Source organism: Xenopus laevis, chromosome 1S (genome assembly GCF_017654675.1).
Source record: "Xenopus laevis strain J_2021 chromosome 1S, Xenopus_laevis_v10.1, whole genome shotgun sequence".
Lineage (NCBI taxonomy): Eukaryota > Metazoa > Chordata > Amphibia > Anura > Pipidae > Xenopus > Xenopus laevis.
Genome location: NC_054372.1, coordinates 29,316,927 through 29,343,112, shown reverse-complemented (window position 1 = coordinate 29,343,112; position 26,186 = coordinate 29,316,927). Strand labels below are relative to the sequence as shown.

Here is a 26,186-nt window from a genome sequence, read left to right as displayed (position 1 = left end):
ACGATTAGGCAGTTTGGGGAGATAGTCGCTCAAAAGACAAGGCGATTAGTCGACAGGCGACAAAATCTCCCCGAATCTCCTCGTGTGGACTAGCCCTAAAAAGTAAAAGACACCAGCGTTTTTTGGAACTTCAAAAAAATGTAAACTTTTTTTTGACCAAGTCCTATCTACTCTATTGCACTTCGCCTGGTCTGAGGTGGCGAAGGCAAGTCTGGCGCAAGAGGTAACGTTCATTAAAATCTCAATCTTAGTAAATTAGTGTAGTTACGTTCGTTCGCCAGAGAGCAACTTCTCCTGACGTTAGGGTGTGAAGTACCGCTAGAGTCTATCTCCTTCGATAGTGAAGTTACGCCAGCACCTGTTGGTAAATCGCGAAGTTCCGAAATGACGTCACGCTGTTAAAATCATAACATCATAACACACTCATAGATCATGAGTATAAGTATGCTTATTAGGGAGGGACTCCACAATGCATTTGGTGCCGACACGTCGCTGCGTTTGATGAAGTGCGCTGCGTTTTCATTTGACAGTCAGATAAATGTAGTTCTTACATGCGATTCTCCTTCACTTCCTGTTTCTTCACAACATCCGACACGTCGCATTCGTTTCATTGCATGGTGACATGTCGACACCAATGCATCGTGTAGTTCCTCCCTTAAATCAAAAGTATAAAGCACATAATTTAAAAAACACAATGAAAAAGAACCCTACGTCCTCCTTCAGCAGCGGCAAAAAAATACTAAAAGAGGCCTCTAATGAAGACCCTGTAGGGGTCAAAATGTATAGGGTTCTTTTTCATTATGTACTTTATACTTTCGATTTAATGAACATACTTTTATTTTTTGATTTATGTTATAGTGTTTATATATGGAGCCAATTTTTGGATGCCTTTTGTGTACCTGCACCTCACTTTATTTATACAAAGTGAGTGGTTTTTGCCTCTCAAGCTCTGCTCCTGATGAGTTAATTTGTTGGAAACACAGGGGCAGATTTACTAAAGGGCGAAGTGACTAACGCTAGCGAAAATTCGCCAGCGTGACGTAATTTCGGTACTTCGCAGATTTACTAACGGTCACTGGCGTAATTTCGCTAGCGAAGGAGATACACTGTAGCGGTACTTCGTTCCCTAACGCCTGACGAATTTGCGCTCTGGCGAATGGACGTAACTACGCAAATTCACTAAGATGCAGATTTTACTGAACGTTACCTCTTGCACCACACTTGCCTTCTCCACCTCAGACCAGGCGAAGTGCAATAGAGTAGATGGCAGTTCCTCAACAAATAGTTGAAATTTTTTTTTCAAAAAACGCTGGCGACTTCATTTTTCAGGATGACAGGCTGCAAAAGATTGTAAATTTTTTCTGGGGTACCCAGTTTCCCCCCTACTTTTCCTAACATATGACACATAAACTATACACTGGGCTCATGTGTAGGGCATTATATTTTATTTTATTAAGGTTCCCTGGGCTTGTGTAATATAATGTATTTACTGCAACATATACGTCCATTTAACTTTAACTTCCCACCGTATGCAAATTAGGCAACGCTAGCGCAACTTCACTTAGTTTGCCGCAGTAACGGTAGCGCAACTTCACCAGCATTCGGCGCCCTGGACGCAGCTTCGGATTTTAGTGAATTAGCGTTGTCCTGGCGAATCTACACCTGGCAAAGTGTTGCGATGTGAGCGAAGCCAGCTAATTTTCGGAGGTTGGTGAATTTACCCCAGAGAGCTTACAGATTATTCCTAAAGCCAATTACAAGCAGGTATACATACACATTATTTAGAGATTTCCTGAATTAAACCATCAGCAAGTGGCCTATTTTCAATGCATTCAATTATTCTAAAAAGTTCAAAAGGAATTTGTGGGAAGGATAAATTTATACGACCACTATAAATAAATGTCTATGACCGTTTATAAACGGGCCTCGTGCAGCCCGAACACATGATCATCACATGCAGCTGCGGGAAGATTTGCCATATTTCAGGCAATGATTAAAGGAAGATCTGCTTTAATTTGGAAAAAGAAAGAAACCACCAGAGGCTATTCTGTAGTTATTTTACTGGAATTGCAGTGCAATTTTATAGTTCTGGCAGCCACATAAGTAGTAAATGAAGGAAATGGTGAGTGACAGTTTAAGTAAGTTATTCCAAGTTGGAATGTATTATATAATAGTGTCGTTTAACATCCTCTTACATTTTTTTGGTCATGTTCCAACTCATTGGTCTGTTCCTGTTGTTCTGCAAACGTGGCTTTATACACCTGTCTAATTTTTTTGCACGTGTTTTGTCACAGATGTGTACTTCGGGGTAAAAGTATTAAACTGCACATGTCCTTGCTCTGGTTGAGCGAGCTCTGCATCGGCCCTTGTACTTTCTACTAACCATATAGCAAGCAGCAAACAGGGCTCCCTGCTCATTTACTTACTGACCTTAGTTCAGACATTGGATGCTTCAACCAATTACAAGTTCATGGGTCATGAAGGGGAGAAACGCATGATCTTCCTATACCTAGAAGTTTATTTAAGTAAAGTGCATATGCTATTTTGTCAACCAACCTCAAATTAAAATAGTGTAGCAAATAAATGAGTTTGAGTTTCAACCAATGCAGGTGAGAGGCAGGTAAAGCCTGGGCATGGAGTGTGCACTCACAATTATTTGCAAGGCAGAGATCATCCTATATAATAAAGTTGAAGTGTCTCTGCGTCCAGTCCCCGTGTCCGTGGGATTGCGCTACTGCGCATGTGCCCCACGGACCGTCTCTGGCGAATGTTTGACTACATATGTTCTAGCGCCCGTTAATTTAACGGGCTTAATGTCTAGTTTCTTATAAAAGTATTTAATTACACCTTGCGCAAATATTAAGCAAGCGGATGCGCAATCACACAAAAGGGATTCCACCCCTAAAAGAGAGATAAAAATTCAAAAATGTATGCGCTTCCTATAATAAAACTGAACACCTCACTTAGAGTCTCCCTTTTTTTATTCCAATGCAGCTTTGGATAGCTTCACTTAAGGTTCCAGGAAAATATCCGATAGCTTGGCAGGAACTTAGTGATCTCTCCCTTCACAGCGCCAGCTCCTTCACTTGCTCAGTTTTTGAATGACAAAAACACAAATTGTTCGCTGTCTTAAAACAGTACCGGATCCATGCTAAGATAATACTCACAGGATCCGCCTGGCAGTCGCATAGTACAGCCTGCTCACAATACGGTTCTACTACTGGCGATCCCAACTCTTTTAAAGGAGTTGTTCACCTTTCAGTTGCCTTTTAGTTTGATGTAGAGAGTGCTATTCTAAAACAATTTGCAATCGGTTTTCATTTTTTATTATTTGTTTTGAGTTATTTAGCTTTTTATTCAGCAGCTCTCCAGTTTGCAATTTCTGCAATCTGGTTGCTAGGGTCTAAATGATCATAGCAACCATTCATTGATTTTATGAAGAAACAGGAATATGAATATCAGAGAGCCTGAATAAAAAGATAAGTAATAAAAAGTATCAATAACAATACATTCTAAACTTACAGAGCGTTTGTTTTAAAATGGGCAGATTATTAGACTACCAGTATACAACCCCTGTTAGCATGGAATCCCTATTAAGCAGGGAATTAGCTATGCTCTGGTAATACAATTATCTACTGCTTTAATATAACAAAGAAAAAGGAAATATTAAAAAAGCTGTATTATTCGATTAAAATGAAGTCTATGGGGCAAATACCCTAACCAGTGAAAAATTCGCCAGCGACGGATTCGCAGCCATCGCAGCACTTCGCCAGGCGTAAATTAGCTAGGACAACGCTAACTCACTAAAATGCGAAGTTGTGTCCAGGGCGCGGAACGCTGGCGAATTTTAGCTAACATTAGTTCGGCAATCAAAGCAAAGATGCGCTAGTGTTGCCTAATTTGCATATGTCGGGAAATGATAACATTTAATGGACATGTATATGTTGCAGCAAATACATTACACATTTAGAACATTTTATTTTCAGCCCATTAAAGCGATACTGACTATAATAATCATAGGAACGTGTCAGTATAAAGTATGCTGCACCCGGAATATTTTCCGACTCTGCTTAAAGGGATACCGTCATGTGAAAAAAAAATATTTCAAAATGAATCCATTAATAGTGCTGCTTCAGCAGAATTCTGCACTGAAATCCATTTCTCAAAAGAGCAAACAGATTTTTTAATATTCAATTTTGAAATCTGACATGGGGCTAAACATATTGTCAATTTCCCAGCTGCCCCATGTCATGTGACTTGTGCTCTGATAAACTTCAATCACTCTTTACTGTTGTACTGCAAGTTGGACTGATATCACCCCCTCCCTTTTCCCCCCAGCAGCCAAACAAAAGAACAATGGGAAGGTAACCAGATAACAGCTCCCTAACACAAGATAACAGCTGCCTGGTAGATCTAAGAACAACACTCAATAGTAAAAACCCAGGTCCCACTGAGACACAATTATTAGATTGGAGAAGCGGTTATGGCGGAGCTCACCTCGGCGTTCAGCGATCCCTTCCTGGTCGCAGCTATCGCGAGACTTCGGGTATTAGCCCCATATACACCAATCTTCGCGCAAATGATTCCTCGCTAGCAGCGCCGGCCATTCAACGGAGGGAATACCACTGTTTTAATATCAATCCGGCTTTATTATTACACACAGTGTGGAGTTACATTCTCAGTGGGTGCGCTGTACAAACCTACGCGTTTCGTGACTAAGTGAACGACACTTCCTCAGGAGACACATTCAGTTATATTGAGAAGGAAAAACAGCAGCCTGCCAAATGCATTTTTCTCCTAAAGTGCAGGCACAAGTCACATGACATGGGGCAGCTGGGAAATTGACAAAATATCTAGCCCCATGTGAGATTTCAAAATTGAATATAAAAAAATCTGTTTGCTCTTTTGAGAAATGGATTTCTGTGCAGAATTCTGCTGGAGCAGCACTATTAACTGATGAGTTTTGAAAACAATTTTTTTTCCCATGACAGTATCCCTTTAAAGATCTTTCAGTGACACTGGGCTTGGGGCGGTGCGATCCTTCCATAGGCTGATTACGAATCAAAACAGGACTTCAGCCTATGGAAGGATCACTGCGCCCCCAGCCCAGCGTCACAAAAGGAAAACAGAAAATTCGTTAGTAGTGTGAGCTGCGCAAAGGTGCACAGGGTTGGGGGGGGGCAGCACATACTTTATACTGACACGTTCCCATAATTTTTATAGTAACGAATCAGTATCACTTTAATGGAATGCTATTATGCCAAAAACATTTTGGATGACATTTCTGCCCAAATAAAGCTAAAATTTGCATAAATACTCATTTTTGTACCAGCAAGTAGATAAGACTTCCAGGATGTTTTCCTGTTGCTAAATGTGGATTTAATGCATTCTAACAAAGTAATATTTCTATATTACTAGTACAACTAGGATAATGTTTTGGTCATTTATAGCTAAATACAAGATGCCCACACCTCGTGCTGAAGTGTGTCGTTAGAGAAACGGTTAGAAGACTATCTTGTTTTTGTGGTTATTCCTTGTCTTGCTCTCTGTTCAGCATATTATACTAAATAACTCCCATGCCACAAACCACAGTCTAGTTAGGGGTCGAGCGCTTAAAAAATTCTTGCTCCTGTTGTGAAATCACCTTGTACAACAAGAGCGGAGAAAGGCTACACAGGGTTACTGGTTTTTTTATTTTGATTTGTGGCTCTTTTTTCTCTGCTAAACACAAAACACAGAGAAACACTGGAGAGGAAAGTTCAGGTACTGATAAGGGGACAAGGCAGTTCAGATCATCATCATACACTTTACCAATATGTATTTACTCTATAAAGAGCCCCCTTTCTCCTCCTTATCGAGTGTATGGTGACAAACTCTTACTAGTAAAATGTTAATTATTCCAGGGTACAAGGCCAAAGGATGATACAAATAGTGCTATGTTTATGGGAATAATTATAGGAGCATAACGGACCCATCTACATAGATGTGCTTTTTGAGCAGAATATTCCTCTTCTTTTTTTTGTTTCCGCTATATACAATATATATATATATATATATATATATACAATATATATATATATATACACACATATACATATACACACATCATGTTGCAGAATAAGGAACCAAAAAACCCACCAACACATGACAGGAAGGCAAAAGAGATTAGTCACTTGATAAGCAGCTTTTGCTTTGAGTATTCAATGTGGCTGGTCACATTCTTATACTTTTACTCTCACCATTACAATGATTTTTAAATGGTATATTGTAACCTGCAAGCATTATAAACAACGGGTTACAATGCAAAGTCACTCCATATTTCCGGCTCCTAATACTAGCTTAATAAACTTGCAAACACCTTGGATTCACATTGTAATGTTTGTCAGATTTGCAAACTCCTTTAAAATCTTCAACAACAACAAAAAAAAATTGGGTCAAGGCAAACGAGGGTCTGTATGCCTAGCTGCTGTTCATAAACCACATAATAAGAACAGAAAAGTGGAGAAAACAAAATAAGGCAAATTGTTAAGAGATAGGATACTCCTCCTGAAATGGTCAGCTTCACATAGTTATTGGTGCAGATGGATTAAGTGGGAACCTGGGCTGCACCACAGATCAAATCATCACTCATATCTTAGCATAAAGAACAAGCAGAAATTGTCAATTATGCCCAAAACACCAGGGGTCCCCCAACCTTTTTTACCTGTGAGCCACACTCTATTGTAAAACTGTTGGGGAGCCACACAAGCATGAAGAAAGTTCCTTGGTGATGCTAAATAAGGGCTTTAACCTTTAATCGAATCTATAATAGGTAGCCAACAAGAAGCTCTGTTTGGAGTAAATCTGTGTCTCTTTGCCTCTAAAACGTACCAAACCTAAACATAAATCTGAGTGGCGAGTAATGGTGGCCATACACGGGCAGATAAAGCTGCCGATATCGGTCGTTTGGACCGATTTGACAGCTTATCTGCCCGTGTATGAGGGCTTCCGACGGGTCTTCCCGATCGATATCTGGCCACGATATCGATCGGGAAGGTTGGATTTTTACCTGACCGACCCGCTGGAGCCGCGTGGCGCATCGTAATTCGATCGTTCGAATTACCCCGATATAGCCATGCAGTTTAGTGGCATATCGGGGAAAGATCCGCTCGTTTGGCGATGTCGCCAAACGAGCGGATCTTTGAGTCTATGGCCAGCTTAACATGTGCCTTATGAGTCACTGGTTTGGGATCACGTAGGGGCCGATTCATCAAGGGTCGAATATCGAGGGTTAATTAACCCTCGATATTCGACTAGGAACTAAAATCCTTCGACTTCGAATATCGAAGTCGAAGGATTTAGCGCAAATGCTACGATCGAACGATTATTCCTTCGATCGAACGATTAAATCCTTCGAATCGAACGATTCAAAGGATTTAAATCCAACGATCGAAGGAATATCCTTCGATCAAAAAAAACTTAGGCAAGCCTATGGGGACCTTCCCCATAGGCTAACATTGACTTCGGTAGCTTTTAGGTGCCGAAGTAGGGGGTCGAAGTTTTTTTTAAAGAGGCAGTACTTCGACTATCGAATGGTCGAATAGTCGAACGATTTTTAGTTCGAATCCTTCTATTCGAAGTCGTAGTCGTAGGTCGAAGTAGCCCATTCGATGGTCGAAGTAGCCCAAAAAACACTTCGAAATTCGAAGTTTTTTTACTTCGAATCCTTCACTCGAGCTTGATGAATCGGGCCCTAAGTATCAGCATTGGATGGTAGACAATCTAGCCAATCCAAACCACTAGCCCTTGGTGATGCTACACATCCAAACTCAGCGAGGCAATTTCTACTATATTGCCTAATAAAGTATTTTACATGGGCCATATTGAAAGTGCAGTTTAAAAAGACCAAACTGAAAATAAGGTACAGACAGGAGCTACATATCTCCCTTAACTTTGCTTAGATCTTATTATTTGACCCATGGAACTACTTCATGTGCTATTTGTGCCACTTTTGTGGTTGGTAAGATTAAATAATCCGACAATCCAAACAAATCCATTGAATACCAGTAGGGTCGGCCTGTGTATGGCCACGTCAAGGTCCCAGCTGGTTCATCTATCCAAATATTCCATGAAGAATAAATACTTTTTGTACATATAACACAACACCATCATATTCAAAGTTTTTATTACCTTTTTTAATGCTTCAACAACCAAACAACTAATGCAAGATGCCATAAACTTGCAACATAAAATACACATATTTACATATATAGAAAAATACTTCTGAGAGGCATTGGGGATTTTGCAAACAAATTATTGCTACATGTTTAGTATTTACAAAAACAAAAAAACAAATACGGCAAAAAGACTTAACATCCAGTCACAGTAAAAAAAAAAAAAAACCTGTAGAATTGTAACAAAAATATACAAAAATATATTACATCTTGAAAGCATTAAAATAAAAAGTGTCCAACAAAGTGCACCCAAAGTACCTCCGTGTGTGCATAAATTGTTTATTTAACAATGACATTACAAACATTATACAGTGGATTTTAGGACTTTACCCAATTGCTGCTGTGGGAACCAACCATGCAGTGAAGAGGTAAATATAATTATTTTTATTTAAACAGGAATACAGAAAAGGCGCAACAGCAAAGACAAGTCCAGTGCAAATGTAAAACCGAGATGTTGGTTAAGAACATCTCTCAAGGTGGGTTATAGCCTGCTGGGGGCTGCCGTTCAGCAACAGGTGCAGGGCTACATACCACTTCTGCTCAAGAATAATACATTCCAAGATGGCTATAAGGACACTAAGGCTGATGCTACAAGGCCCTCCTATTTGCCTTGTATATGTTTTATGATAATTGTTTGCCCGAGGCAGATATGATAGTGACAGACAGCAAAGAAAAGTTTGATACCAGCATTTTATCTAACCCGTGTGGCGTTAGCCTAAAAAGCAGTTCCCAAAATGTTTTTCCGTCAGTGCATTGGGCAGTCGTATGATTTCCTATGTAACACAGACTTATACAGCTGCCCCGTAGTCCTTTGTTGCCTGCCTAAAGCATGGACAGAAAATAGATCCGCTGTACCATTTAATACAGGTAAAATGCACTTTATAAAAATATGTTCTAAGGAAATGCCTTCCCCTTTAAGTATGCTTGGTAGTAAGTATTCACAGACATTAGTTGTGGCTTTGCACATGCGAATATAACATTACATTACATTGACAGCGGAAGGTACCAACATGAACTATGCAATAGGAGGACCCATTTGCATGGGAAACTATACAATAGTCCAATGCAATGATCAGCTCAGTGGCAACTATTTTAGTAATAGCGCCTTTAGGTGCAGGAACCCACTTTTGTGTTAAGGTGCATTATTAGCGAGTGCTTGGTGTTGAGCTACGCTGGCTGTGGCTTTTAAATGGAAAAGGAGACTTCTCAAGGATACATAGGTGGAGCTTGATGAAAGCGCTGAAATAAAGGGGGTTATTTATTAAGCTCAGAATTTTTCTAGTCGGGGAAAATAGCATTATTTACGGAGAAAAAAAATGAACTTTATTTTTAAGGGATATATATTAAAAGTCTGATGGTGTTAAATGTCTGTTGGAAAAAAAGTACTTCAACTCAGAGCTGCCGAGAACATTTAAAAGTCAATGTCAGATGTCTTGTTAACAACTGGCAGGGTTTCCGAAAAAAGTCGTTTTTGTGCTCAAAACCGAAAAAATTCTGGGATTTGGATTTTTTTTAACGATTTTATTGTGACTTTTTCCCGCACCAGAAAAATTTTTGAAAGTTTACTGATAACTAGGGGGAAAGTCATTGCAGATTTGGTCAGAGTAGTTTTCAGGAAATAGTGAGAACTTTTCGGTTTTTGATAAATAACCCCCTTACTGTATATGTATCTTTTTCAGCATCTTCCATGAATACTCTGTGTGTACATAGGAGGGTCGACATCTAGTTATAACTCACCCTAGGTTGGAGGTGGGAAGGTGTACCAAATGGAAGCCATTTTTACAATACCCAAATCTAAATCCTGGTCGTTTATAGCCATTTGGGTTTCACCATGCTCTCCTCAGAATGAATGTTCATGAAGCAGCAGCATTCTCTACTACTATTGGCTGATACACATTCAATACATAGCAGTGAAAGTAAGGTGGTCAGTGGGTGCTCTGAATAACATTCACCAGTGTAGATCACAACCACCAAATAATAAGAAAATAGTCAAAACATAATGAACAATCTTTTGAACTCCAAGTAGGTTTCAGAATCGAAATCTCTGATCTTACTCAACTCTTCTAGAACACAAATTACAACACAAAAAAAATTACATTCAGGAAAACGGTCACACAAAAAACCCCGTAATGCAACAATTAGCTTTTTTGTATTCCTATGTAACCTGTATTTGGAAGTGAATATTTGGGTATGTGCAAGTCTACAAAGAAGGAATGGACATTGCTCAAAATTTCCTGCAGCATTGGAAAACCTGGGGTATAAAAGCTAAAATATTTATAAACGATCTTGCTGCAGTACCAAGACTATTTATTGTATATGTCAAGTGCTTGAAAATGATAAATACTTAAGTGAAGAAACAATGGGAAAAATGGGATCTCCCAGTCCAACTATACAGATAGGAACATTAAAGGTTCTGCAGCTTGGTATAAAGAGAAAACCCAGTTTGAAGGCCTCAAATACAAGATCTACTTGTACAACAGAGCCTAAAGAACAAGATATCCACGTAGGATTAAGCCTCAGACATAACATCTACATTTACAGTTCTTGCCATAATAAGAGTATTTCACAAGGTTTTATCCAAATAGAGTCCAAAATAATCGGCTCCAGTGAAGAGAAACAGCTTCTTCTGTATCTTTGCCCTTGTTGACCAAACATTGAATTGCACAGAAAGCAAAATATAACAAAAGTCGAATCTTTTCAGATGAGAGCATATAAAGCACATTATATTCACTGTATCTGCATCTCTGCATCTTCTAATCCTATGTCATGGAAGCAGGCCAAGGATTTTCATGGGTTTGTGTGTCTCCAGAACAGTATAATAACAATTATTTCAGTATAATAACCAAACAGTGAAAGTTCTTTCTTTCAATGAACACGGTGGCTCTTTGTGCTGCAATGGGATCCACGACCATTACATTTTTAGTCATTTTATGGTCAGAAGCTGCACAGCAAAACTGCAGTCAGTCTAAGGTGAAGTGATATCCCTTGCTATGAGAGCTTGCTTATACAGATTCAGCCGTCGCTGTTCATCAACAGTGGTTGAGAAGAGGTGCTGCTCCCCACGGAGTTTATTCTTACTGCATGGTCCAGTGGAACGTGACTTACAGGGTAAGGTATTGGGGTCTGATGGAAACAAACAGATATTATAAATTATCTCTGCTCCAAGTGACAGTAATATCTTTATACATATGATATTCAAACATACAAAGCTCCAAAATAATTACAGTGCCCATGCATTGGCCAACCAGGCACAGTGTTAAACTGATCAGCCCAGAGAATGGACAGCGATGTTTCAGATGTTTGGCTGACCTCCTGTATGGTAGGAACAGCAAAAAGTGAAGCGGAGCCAGAGTTATGCTGCTCTTTACTTCACATTTTGGCAAGCCATCAAAATAATCCTCTATCCAACATGATCACATGATTATCATTCAACACAGCTCCATGTTTGGCCAGATTTGTAGCAGGTATGGTCATGGACGATCAAAGGAGGAAACAGCAGGCATGGACTATATCTGGATATATTTATCCAGATTTGCCAATGCATCTTCAAAAGTCACTAGCATACCCTGACCCTGCCTTAACAAAATGCTCAGTATAAAGAAGGAATTGCACCTTTCCAATACATTGGGTTAGAACCGCTTCATGCAACATTCTCTTCATCAAAAAACTTTAATGACACACCCTACCACCAATATTCCTCCTAATTTTGTGTGGGCTGCGTCCCTAAAGTCATTTTTGTAGGGAGCATTTTATAAAAACTGTGTATAATATACTTTGGCACTAGCAACTATTGAATTATGAGACTACCCATTTTGTTGCATGATGTTTCCTGGTGTTATGAGTGCACAGCTTAATGGCAACCATAACAACCACTATGTCTCAATATTTAATGCTTTTCTCCATGACCAAAGAGATAATAAAAAAAAGCCACTTACATTTCCCTTGCTGTCTGATAGCTGCTGTTCCACCATCTGTACGATTTGCTTGAAGGTTGGTCGTTTTAATGGATCTGAATTCCAACAACTTCTCATTATTTCATACCTGTAGAAAGTTTTGTTTGGCATTAGAAATATGTACATGTAGCGCGCATCAGGCAAGTGGCCTTTTGTTTATCCAGCTGATACTAAAAAGAGCCCCTACTAAACCAAAATGAACACATTTCTTACATTTCAAGAGGAGCACATTCTGGGCTCATCATTCGGTAGCCATCCATTATCATCTTGTAGAACTTAGAGTCCACTGGGATTCGAGGGTAAGGGCTGCTCCCTGTAAGCCAAACAGTAAAAGATAAGTTAGTGATAGATTTAAGTTAACTAGAATATTAAAGGGGACCAGTCACCCAGACATAAAAAGCTGTAAAATTGAAGTTCTTTTAAAATTACACATGCAACAAATTTTTTTTTTAGTTAAAACATCCATACCCATTATAAACATGTTTCAAACTCTCAGCTGTCAACCATATTGTCTGCCCTGCTTCCATACCTTAGGCATAGAGGCGGGGCAGGTAATTACTTTCACTTTCCATTCTGCACTTACTAAATATCTCTGCCCTCCCCACATCCCCCTCCCTCCTCAACATATAGTTTTGCAGCCAGTGCATAGGCGTTGGCATCAGGTGCCCCATTTTGGTGTATAAACAAGATTTTGGCAAGATCTAAGGGCTCTTACACACGGCCGTTTTCACCTGTGATCCCCTGCATTTTGCTTTCTTCCATTCAGCCGCCAGGGAGCGCAGGAGTAGATGCAGTCAGTTATTTTGAAGGGGGCTGTACTCACACAGACGCATGTAAGCACCAAACACAGGTGAAATGCAACATGCTGTGTCCCAACCTGCGTTTGGCGCTTACATGCGTCTGTGTGAGTACACAGGTAAAAATGGCCATCTTAATAACAGTGTCCACAAAATGGTGCTTGACTGCTTGATGTTATTGTGAATTCTAAGACTAAAAGAAACAAGCTTGAAATAATTTATGTACTGTAAATGAAGTTTATTTTGCTTGACTAACATCATAAAAGATGATTTGGAGTTATTTCTTAGTGTGACAGGTCCCCTTTAATAATCTAAGAAAATACTAGTAAAACAGACTGTCAACAGATCACTATCCAGTTTACCAGTGTGTCTTTTTTCAATATCATGTACTGTGGAAATATATAAATTAATTTCAGCAACAGCTTGTGGATAAGGTGCTGTCTGACCTTGGCTTATAGCTAGCTAGTCTGTTAGCATTACTTACCAAGTGAAAAGATCTCATAGAGAAGGATTCCATAAGACCACACATCACTCTCAAATGTATAGACACAATGAAATATGCTCTCAGGAGCCATCCACTTCACTGGAAGTCGGGCCTAGGGAAAACAAGGAACATTTTTTAGATTCTAATCTGGAATTTAATGCAATAAAGGTAAGAAATTCATAACCGACGTTATTAACCACAGGCAAGTAAACGTTTCAGTGGTCAGTTTGTTTGGAAAATATTCTAATACTAAAACAAACAATAACCTATGATTGATGATAGTTGTGCAAACTGTTGCATGTGATACTGTTATTGAATAGACATTTTGCTGTTAATCGTGCCAGGGCATACAATAGAGAGCATATTGAAACTACGAACAAGAACATTTCTTGTATTAGTGTAAGAAGTATATTGTATAAATGTACATGGTACAGCTCTATGAAATTTTAGACTTCCCACACTGCCATATAAACTAAAAGGCACAGAACACTTCATGTTTGCTTTTGTGGGTTTATAGCCATCTCCTGAGTCCTATACATTTTCTGAATAAGAAAAGTGTATCTATTACTTTTAATAAAACATAAAGAAAATTATTTCCATCCAAAGAGAAACGTGTAACAAGTCGACCTAAAATGTGCCTTTTTTTTTTTTTTTTGCTGTGTGTGCTGGCATAACATTTTCCCCTACGGTTCCTGGATATTTACATAAGAAATTAAACACACATTCAATTATTCTTCCTTTCAAGGCGTTAAGCCCAGTATTGTGTTTGCCAACATTATGACTTCACAGAGATCATTATTTTGTTCAACACATGGGTTCCAGTTTTACTACTTTAATCGGTATTAAGTTAAGGAAAATCAATAGGCTTTTTTTTCTCCATGACAATGAACATTACATCTACTTCCATTATAGAAAACAAAAAAATGCAACTAATAGGTGTCATTTTTTTTTTTACCAAGAAACATCCCATTATATCACCCAACCATTATCTGTCCTACAAGAGAAAGTCTGCTGATGAGATTTGAACTCTTCCCAATGCACCTATAAGTCAATTTCAATGTGCTTAGCATCACTAACGAAATTACACCTGCTCATACTTACATTTCCCTTCACCACATAATTTGAGTCGTTTTTGATGTCTCGAGCAAGTCCAAAGTCACAAATTTTTGTTATCCGACCGTAAGTGAGGAGGATGTTTCTTGCAGCAAGGTCTCTGTGAATGCACTATAAAGAAAATAATTTCTATTTACTGGAAATAGAACAGCTCAGTTTCCTGTAATAGTCGAGTTACTTTTTATAAATGAGCCCACCCAAAGCGTTCCATAGCCATAACGGAGGAATAGTTTTCTTATGCAATAAAAGAAATAACTGCATACACTAGGACAAAAACAGTCTATTCAACTGCAGGGTAAACTTGGTAGTTATTTTCACTGCTCTTTGGCAATATGAATCAGCAGTACTTTATGATATTTTGCTAGACAGATCTTTTATATTATCTTAGGCTAATGACACAGAGGACCATTTTGCTGCTGAAACCATGGATGGATCCACTGAACCTATCCTGCTTCCCACTGTAATCTATAGTAAATGTGGTGCCTGAAGCACACAGCAATGAAAAACACTCTGAGCAGAGGTCCGAGTATCTTGTCACTGGCAAATGTGTTAAAGGCACAGTGTATCCCAAATTATACCCAGTGATAAAAGGCAGGTATGGAGTGTTTTGCCTGCCACTGTTTTCAGCAAAGCACCCCATGTGCCACAGCCATAACAGTTAATAAACAGACTAATGTACTATTGCTTATGAGAACTTATGAAAGCTATGTGATTTTTTTTTAACTCAAAGCCAAAAACTCACATTTTTAGAAGCGAGGAAATTCATCCCCTGTGCAACTTGATATGAAAAGTGAATCAGATCATCTGTATCCAAAGCTAAATCATCCTCTTCGGGAATTGACACAGACACGTCGTGATCCCCAAATGAACCTATCAGATGCCAAATATTAATGACAGAAATGTCAAATGTCATTCTTTCATTTTATCCTAATGAACATACACTTATGGGCATTTCTATGGACTCCAGCCACATACAGCTGTTATCTTTAAAAGAACGGTATGCCAGGTACTTCATATTAGACAAATTTAAAGTCAAACCCTGATTCATCTCTATGTGAAGGGTAAAGGAATACTAATGACACCCATCAGCTTGAAATATACCTTTTCTGCTGCACATTTTACATAAATACATGGTAATAATAATACAGGTATGGGACCGGTTATCCAGAATGCTCGGATTTGAGGTTTTCTGGATAATGGATCTTTCCATAATTTGGGTCTTCAAGCCTTATGTCTACTAGAAATTCATTTAAACATTAAATAAACCCAATAGGATGGTTTTGCTTCCAATGAGGATTAATTATATCTTAGTTGGGATCAAGTACAAGCTACGGTTTTATTATTGCAGAGAAATCATTTTTAAAAATGTGGATTATTTGGATAAAATGGAGTCTATGGGAGACAGTCATTCCTTAATTCGGAGCTTTCTTGATATCAGGTTTCCGGATAAGGGATCTTATACCTGTACTTCGAATAGATAAGGTGTAACCATATGCTTTAAGTCCGTGATCTGTGCTAATATTTATTGTTATCTGTTTCAGTCTGTTTAATCGTAACCTACCAGATCTCCTTTTGTCAGTCTTCGTGGGGACAACATAAGATGGCTTCATATCCATGTATTCACTCATTCCTGCACTGCAGAACAAGAGGAAGGATTAGATCCCAAACACTGTCACTGTTTACAGTGCCACAAATAATAAAAACCACAAACAAAGAAAAGGATATGAATTGTTTTATTTGGCAGGGAAACATATCGCATTGGCTGTCATTTACATTTGTCTGTTACAGGATGCAAATCTAATTGCGGGGGCGGATTGCTTGAACTGTTAAGGGAAAACATACTGAAGTTCACCTCTGGCATGAATAGGGTTAAAGTAACAATGCTTTTTTTTTCTTTTTTCTTACTTGGGTCTTTTTGGTCTCTGTTATTTTACTGTAAAATGCCATAGGTCAGGGAGCTTACAAAATGTTATCCACAGAAGGTAAAAGCATTTGATTCTGATAGCAAGAGGAAGAATTCAGTCATGAACAATACACTGGATCTCAAGGGATATTTTAAGCAAGGGTGGTTTTTAGTTGGCCCTCCTACAACTGCTGTCCATATATCATTTTCTTACCAGCTCATATTTCTTGTATTAAGGAGATTCTTGTAAAGTGCTGCTTCTGAGCTCTCTTCAAATTTCGGACATATAAATGAATCCCGCTTTCTCCTCAGATAATTCAAAAGGTCTCCATAACAGCAGTATTCGGTAATGACCAACGTCGGTCCTGAAAAATAAAATGCCAATGTATTGGTCTGAACAGTTAATCCTCTAAAATGCTTCTTTCTTAATTAACAAATGTTTAGCATTGCTTTCAAAACTGAAGCATTTTCAGTGTTTGATGAATTATGAGACACGTTGGAGAGTTCAGCTAAAGATGAAAATACTATTAGTGGCACCCCATTAAATAAATCTAAACATAACCTGTTTTACATAGATAATATTTTACATGCAAATAGATAATGAAGGGCTGGCACGTACCAGACCACACTTCGTAGATTGATGTAGTAAAAAAAAGTATCTATTTAAACAAAAAACATCACAGCAAAGCCTTACACGTTTCATGCCTTAGGGGCACTTAGTCATAGGCTAAATTTCCATTTGCCTCCCCGAGCTGAAGGTCTGGGGCTTGAGCAGCTGAACCCCCCCCTTCTTTTTGGGTTAGTTAACCCCATCATTTACTGCACTTGACACTTAATGCCCCTCCCTTTATCAACTTCTCAATATTTTACATGCATGATAACGTGAAATACATTGTATAATGTAAGAAACACTTTAGGCCTATTTATACTACAGCCACCTTTTGCTGTAATATCTGTAGCTGCAACTGTATCAAATGCTCAGATCTTATAGTGACGTACCACTTTGAGTGCAAGGTGGCAAAGACTGATTCTGGTTCCAATTATAAAAAGAGCAAATACAACTTGCAAGGTTTGCCCTAGATCTAATAACACAAACAATAACAAAGTAGCTATAGGTTTGTCTGCAAAAAGATGCTTTGGCTTGGCCTAGGTTACTACACCTGGATCAAACCTGCAACCTCTTATTAGATTCCCTAATAGACTTAATAGGAATTGGATTGTAACATCAATTAATTGGATGCAACACAACTGGTAGGAACCAATAGAATTACTAGTACAAAAAAAAAATCAAATGACTGTAGAACAATCTGTCCATATACTGTTGACATTTCCAAACTAGCACAATCACTGGAATCTCCTAACCTCTATGATTGATATCTTTTCAATTCTCGCCCACAAAAATAAACTGCCAACTTGGTCTGCAGGAGCCTGTTTGGCAGTTTTTATAGGCCTATTTATTGCCTCCTTTCAAGTAGCCTAGTCAAGATCTTGAAACAGATTTTATTTTGTATTTACCTCCAATTGTGCAGGCACCTAGAAGATTCACAATGTTTTTGTGATGGCCAAGATAGCTTAAAACCTTCAGTTCTGACATTAGGGCTTCCCTCTCCGTGGAAAGGGCACTTGCTGTAACAAGGAAGAGTAGACATGAGCCACAGTAATTAAACTAGTCAGGTGATAAAACTACAAAAGGGAAAGAAACAAAGATACATACGCTTGAGCATTTTAACTGCAACGGTCAACCTGCTGTCTTCTTTAAGAAGGCCATATGCAGTAGCTTCAACCACTTTTCCAAATGCTCCAGCGCCAAGGATTTTACCTGTACACAAAAAGATGTATGAGGAAAATGACTCAAGATGTTCCCTTAACAGAAAGACATTTTATTTTAGTAGCTACAAAGGTAAATGAATCCAACACCACAACATATGCAGCAACATTATATTCATACAAAGAGGGTTCAGGCTTCAAGTCCAAGCTCCCCCTTTTGGGTCAACAACAACCTTAGCTCATAACTGTTGTATCAGTTCTACTTTTATAATTCCAGAAATATGCAGGAAATAAATATTTTCCCAAATATCAACCTTATTGAGTATCTAGAACAGGGATCCCCAACCTTTTGAAGCCATGAGCAACATTCAGAAGTAATAGGAGTTGGGGAGCAACATTAGCATGAAAAATGTTCTTGGTGTGCCAAATAAGTGCTGTGATTGGCCATTTGGTAGCCCCTATGTGGACTGTCAACCTACATTGAGTCTCTGTTTGGCAGTACACCTGGTTTTTAAACAACAAAAACTAGCATTCAATGCTTTAGTCTTCCATGAGATGTCAAACCAATAAGTCTGTTTATCTCTGGTGCTGATGAGAGCACAGCAAACATATGCTTCCCACTGAAACTGAGCACTGGGCTTGCACTTACACTATATTATATGAATTAAACCCACATTGGCTACAATTGATTTAAAAATTAACAAAGAACATTGAACTGACCAAAGGAAAGTCTGTCTCTGGGGAATTCCCATTTGTTATCATAAGGAAGCTGTGTGGGGTCAATATAAACATAGTTGTTTCCGTTGATTTCTTCCACAACCTTCCACTGTATTTCATACTTTGGCTTCTGTAATGAAATAAAGCAAACAGGTATATCAATTTACGTATGTAGATTAAAGCCAAATAAAATGAAGGAAAGCAAAACGGAGTAATACTCATACCTGCAAATATTTATACATGAGGATTGCAGCAGCTATGCACATTAATCCTGCCGCGGCTATAAATCCAATCAGCAAGGGGGTAAACAGAGTGTGAGCACGAAGTTTCTCTATGGGGAAAAAAGACAAAAACGCAATTAGCATATTTTCAGTTAATGGAGCCTATAAATATTATTTTACTATTGTGAGGACTGAAGCAATTAAGCAAGTTTATAACTGCCCTGTATTTGTCACTGCTTGTGGCTTTCACTGTATTTACACTTCTGTTCTACGTTTCTATTTGAGGTTTTTTTTAAATTTGTTTTTGCTTTCCATTCAGAATCTCTCATATTTCCGTCTGTAACTATAACCACTGAGCTGCTGAAAAATAATGATACCGTATACTCGAGTATAAGCCGAGTTTTTCAGCCCCCAAAATATGCTGAAAAACTCTACCTCGGCTTATACTCGGGTCAAGCGCAAAAACAGTCCAAGAATAGTCGCCGGCGTCCAAGAATAGTCTCCAAAAATAAGTTTTTGATTGAAACTTAGCAGAAGCTGGTGCATTTCTCACCCTAGGCTTATACTCGAGTCAATAAGCTTTCCCAGTTTTTGGAGGTAAAATTAGGTACCTCGGCTTATACTCGGGACGGCTTATACTCGAGTATATACGGTAATTCACAGATACAAGCAAAAAAAGATCCTTATCTAGAGCATATTCAAATGTAAAGGTGAACTTCCCTTTTAAGACAGGTCATAAAAAATATGGGAGACAAACACAGTATAATAGGGCTCTTTTACAAAAGGATAGGCACAAGTGCAAGAAAGCAGTTGCCCTAGCCCTTCCAAAAGTAAGATCTGGAAAGGATCTGCCATAAGGGCTCCTGGTTTTTGCAGGCTGAATGACACACTGGCATGTGCCAAATGACATCCAAGTGACTCCCGGTTCTTGTCCCTCCTGTATGTAATTTTGTCAAATGTAGTCAGAACCTCAAAGTAAGGCCAAAAGGTAGAAATTCCATGGGGCAAGCTGCAAAGTGCAAAAGACTCACAAATAGGGCCTAATGTGCACCATTTTGTGTAGTTTAAACCAGGTACAAGATATGTGTTGATGTTACCTTTGATGGCGAAACTGAATACTGAAGAAGCAATCTCCACCTCGTTGGATGCGACGCACTGCACAGTGCCATTTTTCTTAAGATGATTGACGTCAATGGTACTTTCCACTACTACGCGCCCGAGGGATGAATTTTCTTGGATAAATTTTTCATTTACAGGTGAAATTGGTGGATAGTCCGTGCATCTGAAGGAAACATGAGAAGCAGTTCAGTGGGATTCTCAAGTAATTATCTTAACACATAATCCCAAAAAAGGCTGGGGCGGAGAGGCATGGGTTAAGCATATAGAAACGACTTTCTGAGTTAACGCATTTGAATTACCTCTGCTCACTTCCCGGGCAAAAATACCACTGAATAGCAGGAACAGGGTATCCCGTTGCTACACACTGTAACGTGCCTTCACTAGTTCTCTCAGCAATGAGGATTTCAGGCCTTGCTGCCAGAAAGAGAAAGAACAGTATGTCAGTTAGTCACTCAATAAAATGCAAATCAGTCGCAAAGACGGATTAAAAAAAAACAAAAAAAAAAAACCTTACTTTTTACTTGGATATTGAAGTTGACATAAGCAAAATCATCAGAATTTGAGCTATAGAAGGTGTAAATGCCTTTCTCTGTTCCTTTTAAGCGAATCAAATGAAGCTCGCTAACGTACCTGTCACAGAGAAGAACAGTTGGTGGTTTAGTAATTAAGAACTCATTTGCCTGAGGGGTATGCAAGTCAGGCTGGTCTGGGTTAACCCTTCAGCTGCCTGCACAATCCTTAGCATTAGTGTAAAAGAAACCAGGTAAATGTTGCTATAGAATTGTTAATCACACAGAGAGAAAGAATGGAGAAACAATGTGCTTACCCAGCTGCACTCCGTTAATCACATATTATTAGTCCCACTGCCAACCTTTACACATGTATTTTACATGCAAATCATCAACTCCACAATGAATTACTGGTATGTGGATACACGAGAGGTTATTGTAAGGTTACCAGATTACCCATCTGTATACGAGGAACACATTACAATCACCTGGCAAAAGCTTAAGGGGGAACTATCGCGAAAATGAAACTTTATTATAAGCTTAAGCATACTGAAATAAGAAACTTGCTAAATACAATCAATTAAATATTCTGTACAATTTCTGAAATAATCAGGTTTATGTTTACTATTCCTCTCTCAGCATCTGTTTCTCTTCATTCTGTCTTCATGCAGGAGTTGGGTGTCAGATATTCATTGGCAGTTAGATCCAATATATCTTATAGGGGGCTCCTTTTGCCTAGAAGATGTATTAGAGCTCACTCTATTAAAATCACCAGACATCATGCCTCTCTACATGCAGAATTTGTGCAAAAGCCAGTTATTTTGTTAGATTTTGTTTGTACTGGAATCAGTTATTTGAGTGAGCTCTAATACATCTGCTAGGAAAAGAAGCCCCCACTATAGGATATATTGAATCTAACTGACTGCTGCATGAAGACAGAATGAAGACAAACAGATGCTGAGAGAGAGAGATAGTGAAGATGAACTTGATTATTTCAGAAACTGCATAATATTTAATTGATTTTATTTAGAAGGTTTCTTATTTCAGTACAATGAATTATATTACATTTTCATTTTTGCGATAGTTCCCCTTTAAGTTGAAATGAATGTAGCCCAGAATTAGACAATCCATGGTGATCAGCAAACTTTACATTATCACTGTCGTTCCAAAGTTCTTACCTATTGTTGCCTTGGTCTCTTGTCTCAACATAATGGTCTGAAGTATTTTGAAGTGTTTCATTAAAATAAGTCCAAAATCCGTCATCTGGATGGGGATATGCATCAATATAAACCCTAAGGACGAGGTTGTCTCCAGCATTAACACTGATTGTTGTGTTCTCCAGGACAGTTAGATTGACATATCCAACATCTGGTGAGAGTAGAGAAAAATCCAATGCTGAAGCAGTCTGATGTAAATGACTGCACAAGCTCCAAACTAAGAGGTTAACTGATATTGTATGAGCAACATAGAGGTATAAATCCCACCAACTGTGGCTATAAACATGGTAGAACATGGGGTGATTTTTGGTGGTTGGAGCACTAAGGTTACAGCTCAGCACTGACAGAGTAGCTGAGCCCAAAATTATCAAATAATTTGACCATATAGCTAGTCAGTGAGTTCATATACACAGGGCCAACACTAAAAGCTAAAAACCATGTAGTACTGAAACGTTCAGGGCAGATCTCATATCTGTGACTCTGGTGACTTCTTTCTGCATTCAATGAAACCGATCTGTCAGCCACATTCTTAAGTATTAATGTCCATAGTGAGGAAAGCTTTCCATTCTTTATATAAATTCCTTACAAATTATAACTACATATAAACAGGAATATTTTTTAATAAGATGCAATTCAATTAACACACAGGGGCAAATTCACTATGCACTGAAGCGCCTAACGCTAGCGTCAATTCGCTAGCGTTGGCAATTTTCGTTACTTTGCAAATTCACTAACGGACGCTGGCGCAACTTCGCTAGTGTAACTTCGCACCCTTACGCCTGGCGAATTTGCGCAACGGACTTAACTACGCAAATTCACTAACGTGCGCATTGTTCTGAACGCTACCTTTTACGCTAGACTTCTTCGCCACCTCAGACCAGGCGAAGCGCAATAAAATAGATAGGGATTTCTTCAAAAAAAGTTACAATTTTTTCTAAGTCCCAAAAAACGCTGGCGTTGGGTGATAGGCTGAAAAAGATCTAAAAAATTTTTGGGGCTCCCCTCCTTCCCCCCTACATTTCCTAACTCATGGCAACTTAACTATACAGTGGGCACATGTGTAGGGCAAATAAACATTTTATTTGATGTTTTGAAGGTTTCCCAGGCATTTGTAGTGCTGCTACATATTCCTCCATTGAATAGTGAATTTGGCGCCGTATGCAAATTAACCATCGCTAGCGTAATTTCGATTCGCTTAGCGAATCAACGCTAGCGCAACTTCGCAGCCTTACGCTACCCCTGAGTGCAACTTCGGATTTTAGTGAATTTGCGAAGCGCTGGCGAAACTACGCCTGGCAAAGTGCGGCGAATCTTAGTGAATTTGCCCCACAGTTCCAGAAGTGAATATTATATCTAAAGCGGGGTTATATAGCCACTGCAAACAAGAGCAACGCAGGAAGGCGGGCAACTGTTGAATACTTCTATAAATAATATATTTCACACCCAGCAGCATACCTATGACATCTAATGTGAACGTGGCATTCACTTGGCCAACTGAGTTTTCTGCTTGACAGGTGAACGTTCTGGATTCACTGAAGGTAAAACCATCGCTCTTCAGAGTTAAGTTAAAACTAAAGATGCTAGATGATAGGAAATTGGCCTGTTTTGTCACACCCTGTTAAAGAATGACAGATTAGAACATACAACATAGAACCTTGAACTGTATATTTTACCTTCTGCCTTGATAGAGGTGGGATTAAGGATTTATAACATTGTGTACAGTATACAAACACTTTGTGAATGTTCTACAAGCAGAAAAATATTTCTATTTGAATATAACATTTGGTAAAGCCTTAGCAGCAAATCAGACAGTCGCAAATGATTTCTGCACCCCTATACATTTGGTGGTGTAAGGGGGTACGTGTACAAAATGTAGGGATGCACCGAATCCAGGATTCGGTTCGGGATTCAGCCAAAGCCTTCTGCCCAGCCGAACCGAATCCTAATCTGCATATGTAAATGTGGGGCAGGGAGGGAAATCAGGTGACCTTTTGTCACAAAACAAGGAAGTAAAAGATATTTTCCCCTTCCCACCCATAAAATGATTCAGTTCGGTATTCGCTGAATCTTTTGCAAGGGATTCGGGGGTTCTGCCGAATCCAAAATAGTGGATTCGGTGTATTCCTAACAAAATACTAATATTATTTTTTAATATTGAAGACCAAGCAATTCTGTTCTATTACAATATGCTAACTGGAGGGAACTGCATCGTCATTATAGCCAAACAAAAGAAACATAATAAAAAACGGTCTATAGATGGGAAGCTTTAAATGATGCTGCAGGGAATTCTATGCAAGGAAGGAAGGAAGAAAAGATAAACTTTAGAGTGCATAATTCTAAATGTGTGTATTTTCATAACAGAGTGAGAGGAAGTCAACAAATATTTATATTATTGGAAAAATGTGTGGTATGATTATATAGCAAACATATACACAACAAACTCCTTTGTTCGAAGTGCGAGAGGACTAAACTGTGGCCATTCTGCTTTATTTGAAATAAAATTCCCATTTCCAACCAGTGTGACACAAACATAGGAGAAAATATTTCTTCACGATGCTGCCAAATTTAAATGAGAAGTAGCTAGTCCTAAAGCATCAGTCTTTAATATGTGGCTCCCTAGCTACTGTTGAACTACAACTTGTAGTGGTCCAATGATTTCTGTTGGCTGTCCTTGGGCTTTGCAGTTGCAGTCTAGCGACAGGTGGCTCTTAAGCAAACATGGCTATAGGCCCTTAGTGACCAGTGACCTGGGCTTTGTAATACAACCTGTGCTGCAAGAGGCTGCATTACCTTCAGCACTGACAAGAATCCACAGTGCTCATTAACAACATATTAAGCGCTAGGAAACACAAGTTACTATGGTGCAGTACACAGAACTTCATAGAAACAACCTTGTTTTCTGAAATTTACATTCCCTCTGTAATAGGGGAGAGACAGGACCCTAGGCAATGGGAGGCTGTTGTCTGTCAGTGTAATAACATAACCGTGCCAAAGGAAACAGCAACATTTATTAAAAGAAATGATAAATATTGACTGTGCCAAACTGATGAAATTGATGAATAATGACAAATATAGTTGTGGTATTAAACCGCGGGAGAATAATTTAGTAGTTTAATTGTAGACATAGCAGCCGGTGTTTGTGTGTTCTAGTTCCCATGTGATTAAGTCATTCTAACTTGTTATATGAGCATGCAAAGTGGGGGGGATGTAGAATTAATGTTCATGTTAATGAACATGGCATTACCTGCGCACCTTGGGGCACATTTACTAATGGTCGGTTAATTAATCCTCGATAATTTACCCTCGAAGTTACATCCTTCGACTTCGAATATCGAAGTCGGAGGATTTAGCGCTATTCGTTCGATCGAAGGAATCCTTCGAATCAAAGGATTTTAATACATTGATCGAACGATTTTCCTTCGATCCCGAATTGGCTAGAAGGCCTATGGGGACTTTCCCCATAGGCTAAAATTGATGCTCGGTAGGTTTTAGGTGGCGAAGTAGGTGGTCGAAGTTTTTTTTAAAGAGACAGTACTTCGACTATCGAATGGTCAATATTCGAACGATTTTTAGTTCGAATCGTTCAATTCGAAGTCGAAGTAGCCAATTCGATGGTCAGAGTAGCCAAAAAAAAAAACTTTGAAATTCGAAGTTTTTTTTATTCTAATCCTTCGTAAATGTGCCCCCTAGTGTAGGTTCAGCCCAAAAGTAATTTAGGGCGAGATTTGGGGAGAATATGCAAGTTTTACCCCACATACAGAGTAATGACCACATGGATAAGCCTCACTTACAACACAACAGTCTACATTTGGTGCCAGTTTATGACCAAGTGGTATCGAGTGACACTTTTGAGTAGACTTTCTGGCAGCCACAGGTATTGCCTCTCTGAAAGTCTCTCCTAATAGCGCTGTCTGTCCTACTAACCATGAAAGTAATCTTGGCTAGCTTTTGGCAAAACACTTCCTGCACACAATACTATTGTAGAGGAAATAAACAGGATATAAACACTTTAGGTCTCTTTGTTATCAGCCACCTCCTCCCTAAATATCTTATGGTCATTTAAAATTGGCTGAAGGTGTGTTGATTTATGGATATAGTTTTCCAATGAAGGGCCTTTGTTCAAGATAAAAACGATACTTAATAGAACATTTAAGTTTTGTGTATGTTATTGGT

General features: G+C 38.8%; 1 protein-coding gene across 1 annotated transcript in view; it reads right to left on the bottom strand.

The window, feature by feature from the left end:
- Nucleotides 1-8,147: 8,147 nt before the first annotated feature.
- Nucleotides 8,148-26,186, bottom strand: part of kit.S (KIT proto-oncogene receptor tyrosine kinase S homeolog) — a 39,096-nt gene continuing 21,057 nt past the window's right edge. The window contains 17 exon segments of the mRNA NM_001085708.1: nt 8,148-11,336; nt 12,149-12,254; nt 12,380-12,479; nt 13,448-13,559; nt 14,549-14,671; nt 15,303-15,430; nt 16,122-16,195; nt 16,678-16,828; nt 17,979-18,089; nt 18,178-18,282; nt 18,951-19,077; nt 19,172-19,278; nt 20,266-20,450; nt 20,587-20,701; nt 20,802-20,917; nt 21,975-22,164; nt 23,469-23,628. Of these exon segments, the coding sequence (NP_001079177.1) occupies nt 11,226-11,336; nt 12,149-12,254; nt 12,380-12,479; nt 13,448-13,559; nt 14,549-14,671; nt 15,303-15,430; nt 16,122-16,195; nt 16,678-16,828; nt 17,979-18,089; nt 18,178-18,282; nt 18,951-19,077; nt 19,172-19,278; nt 20,266-20,450; nt 20,587-20,701; nt 20,802-20,917; nt 21,975-22,164; nt 23,469-23,628 (2,121 nt within the window). The 3' untranslated portion in view covers nt 8,148-11,225.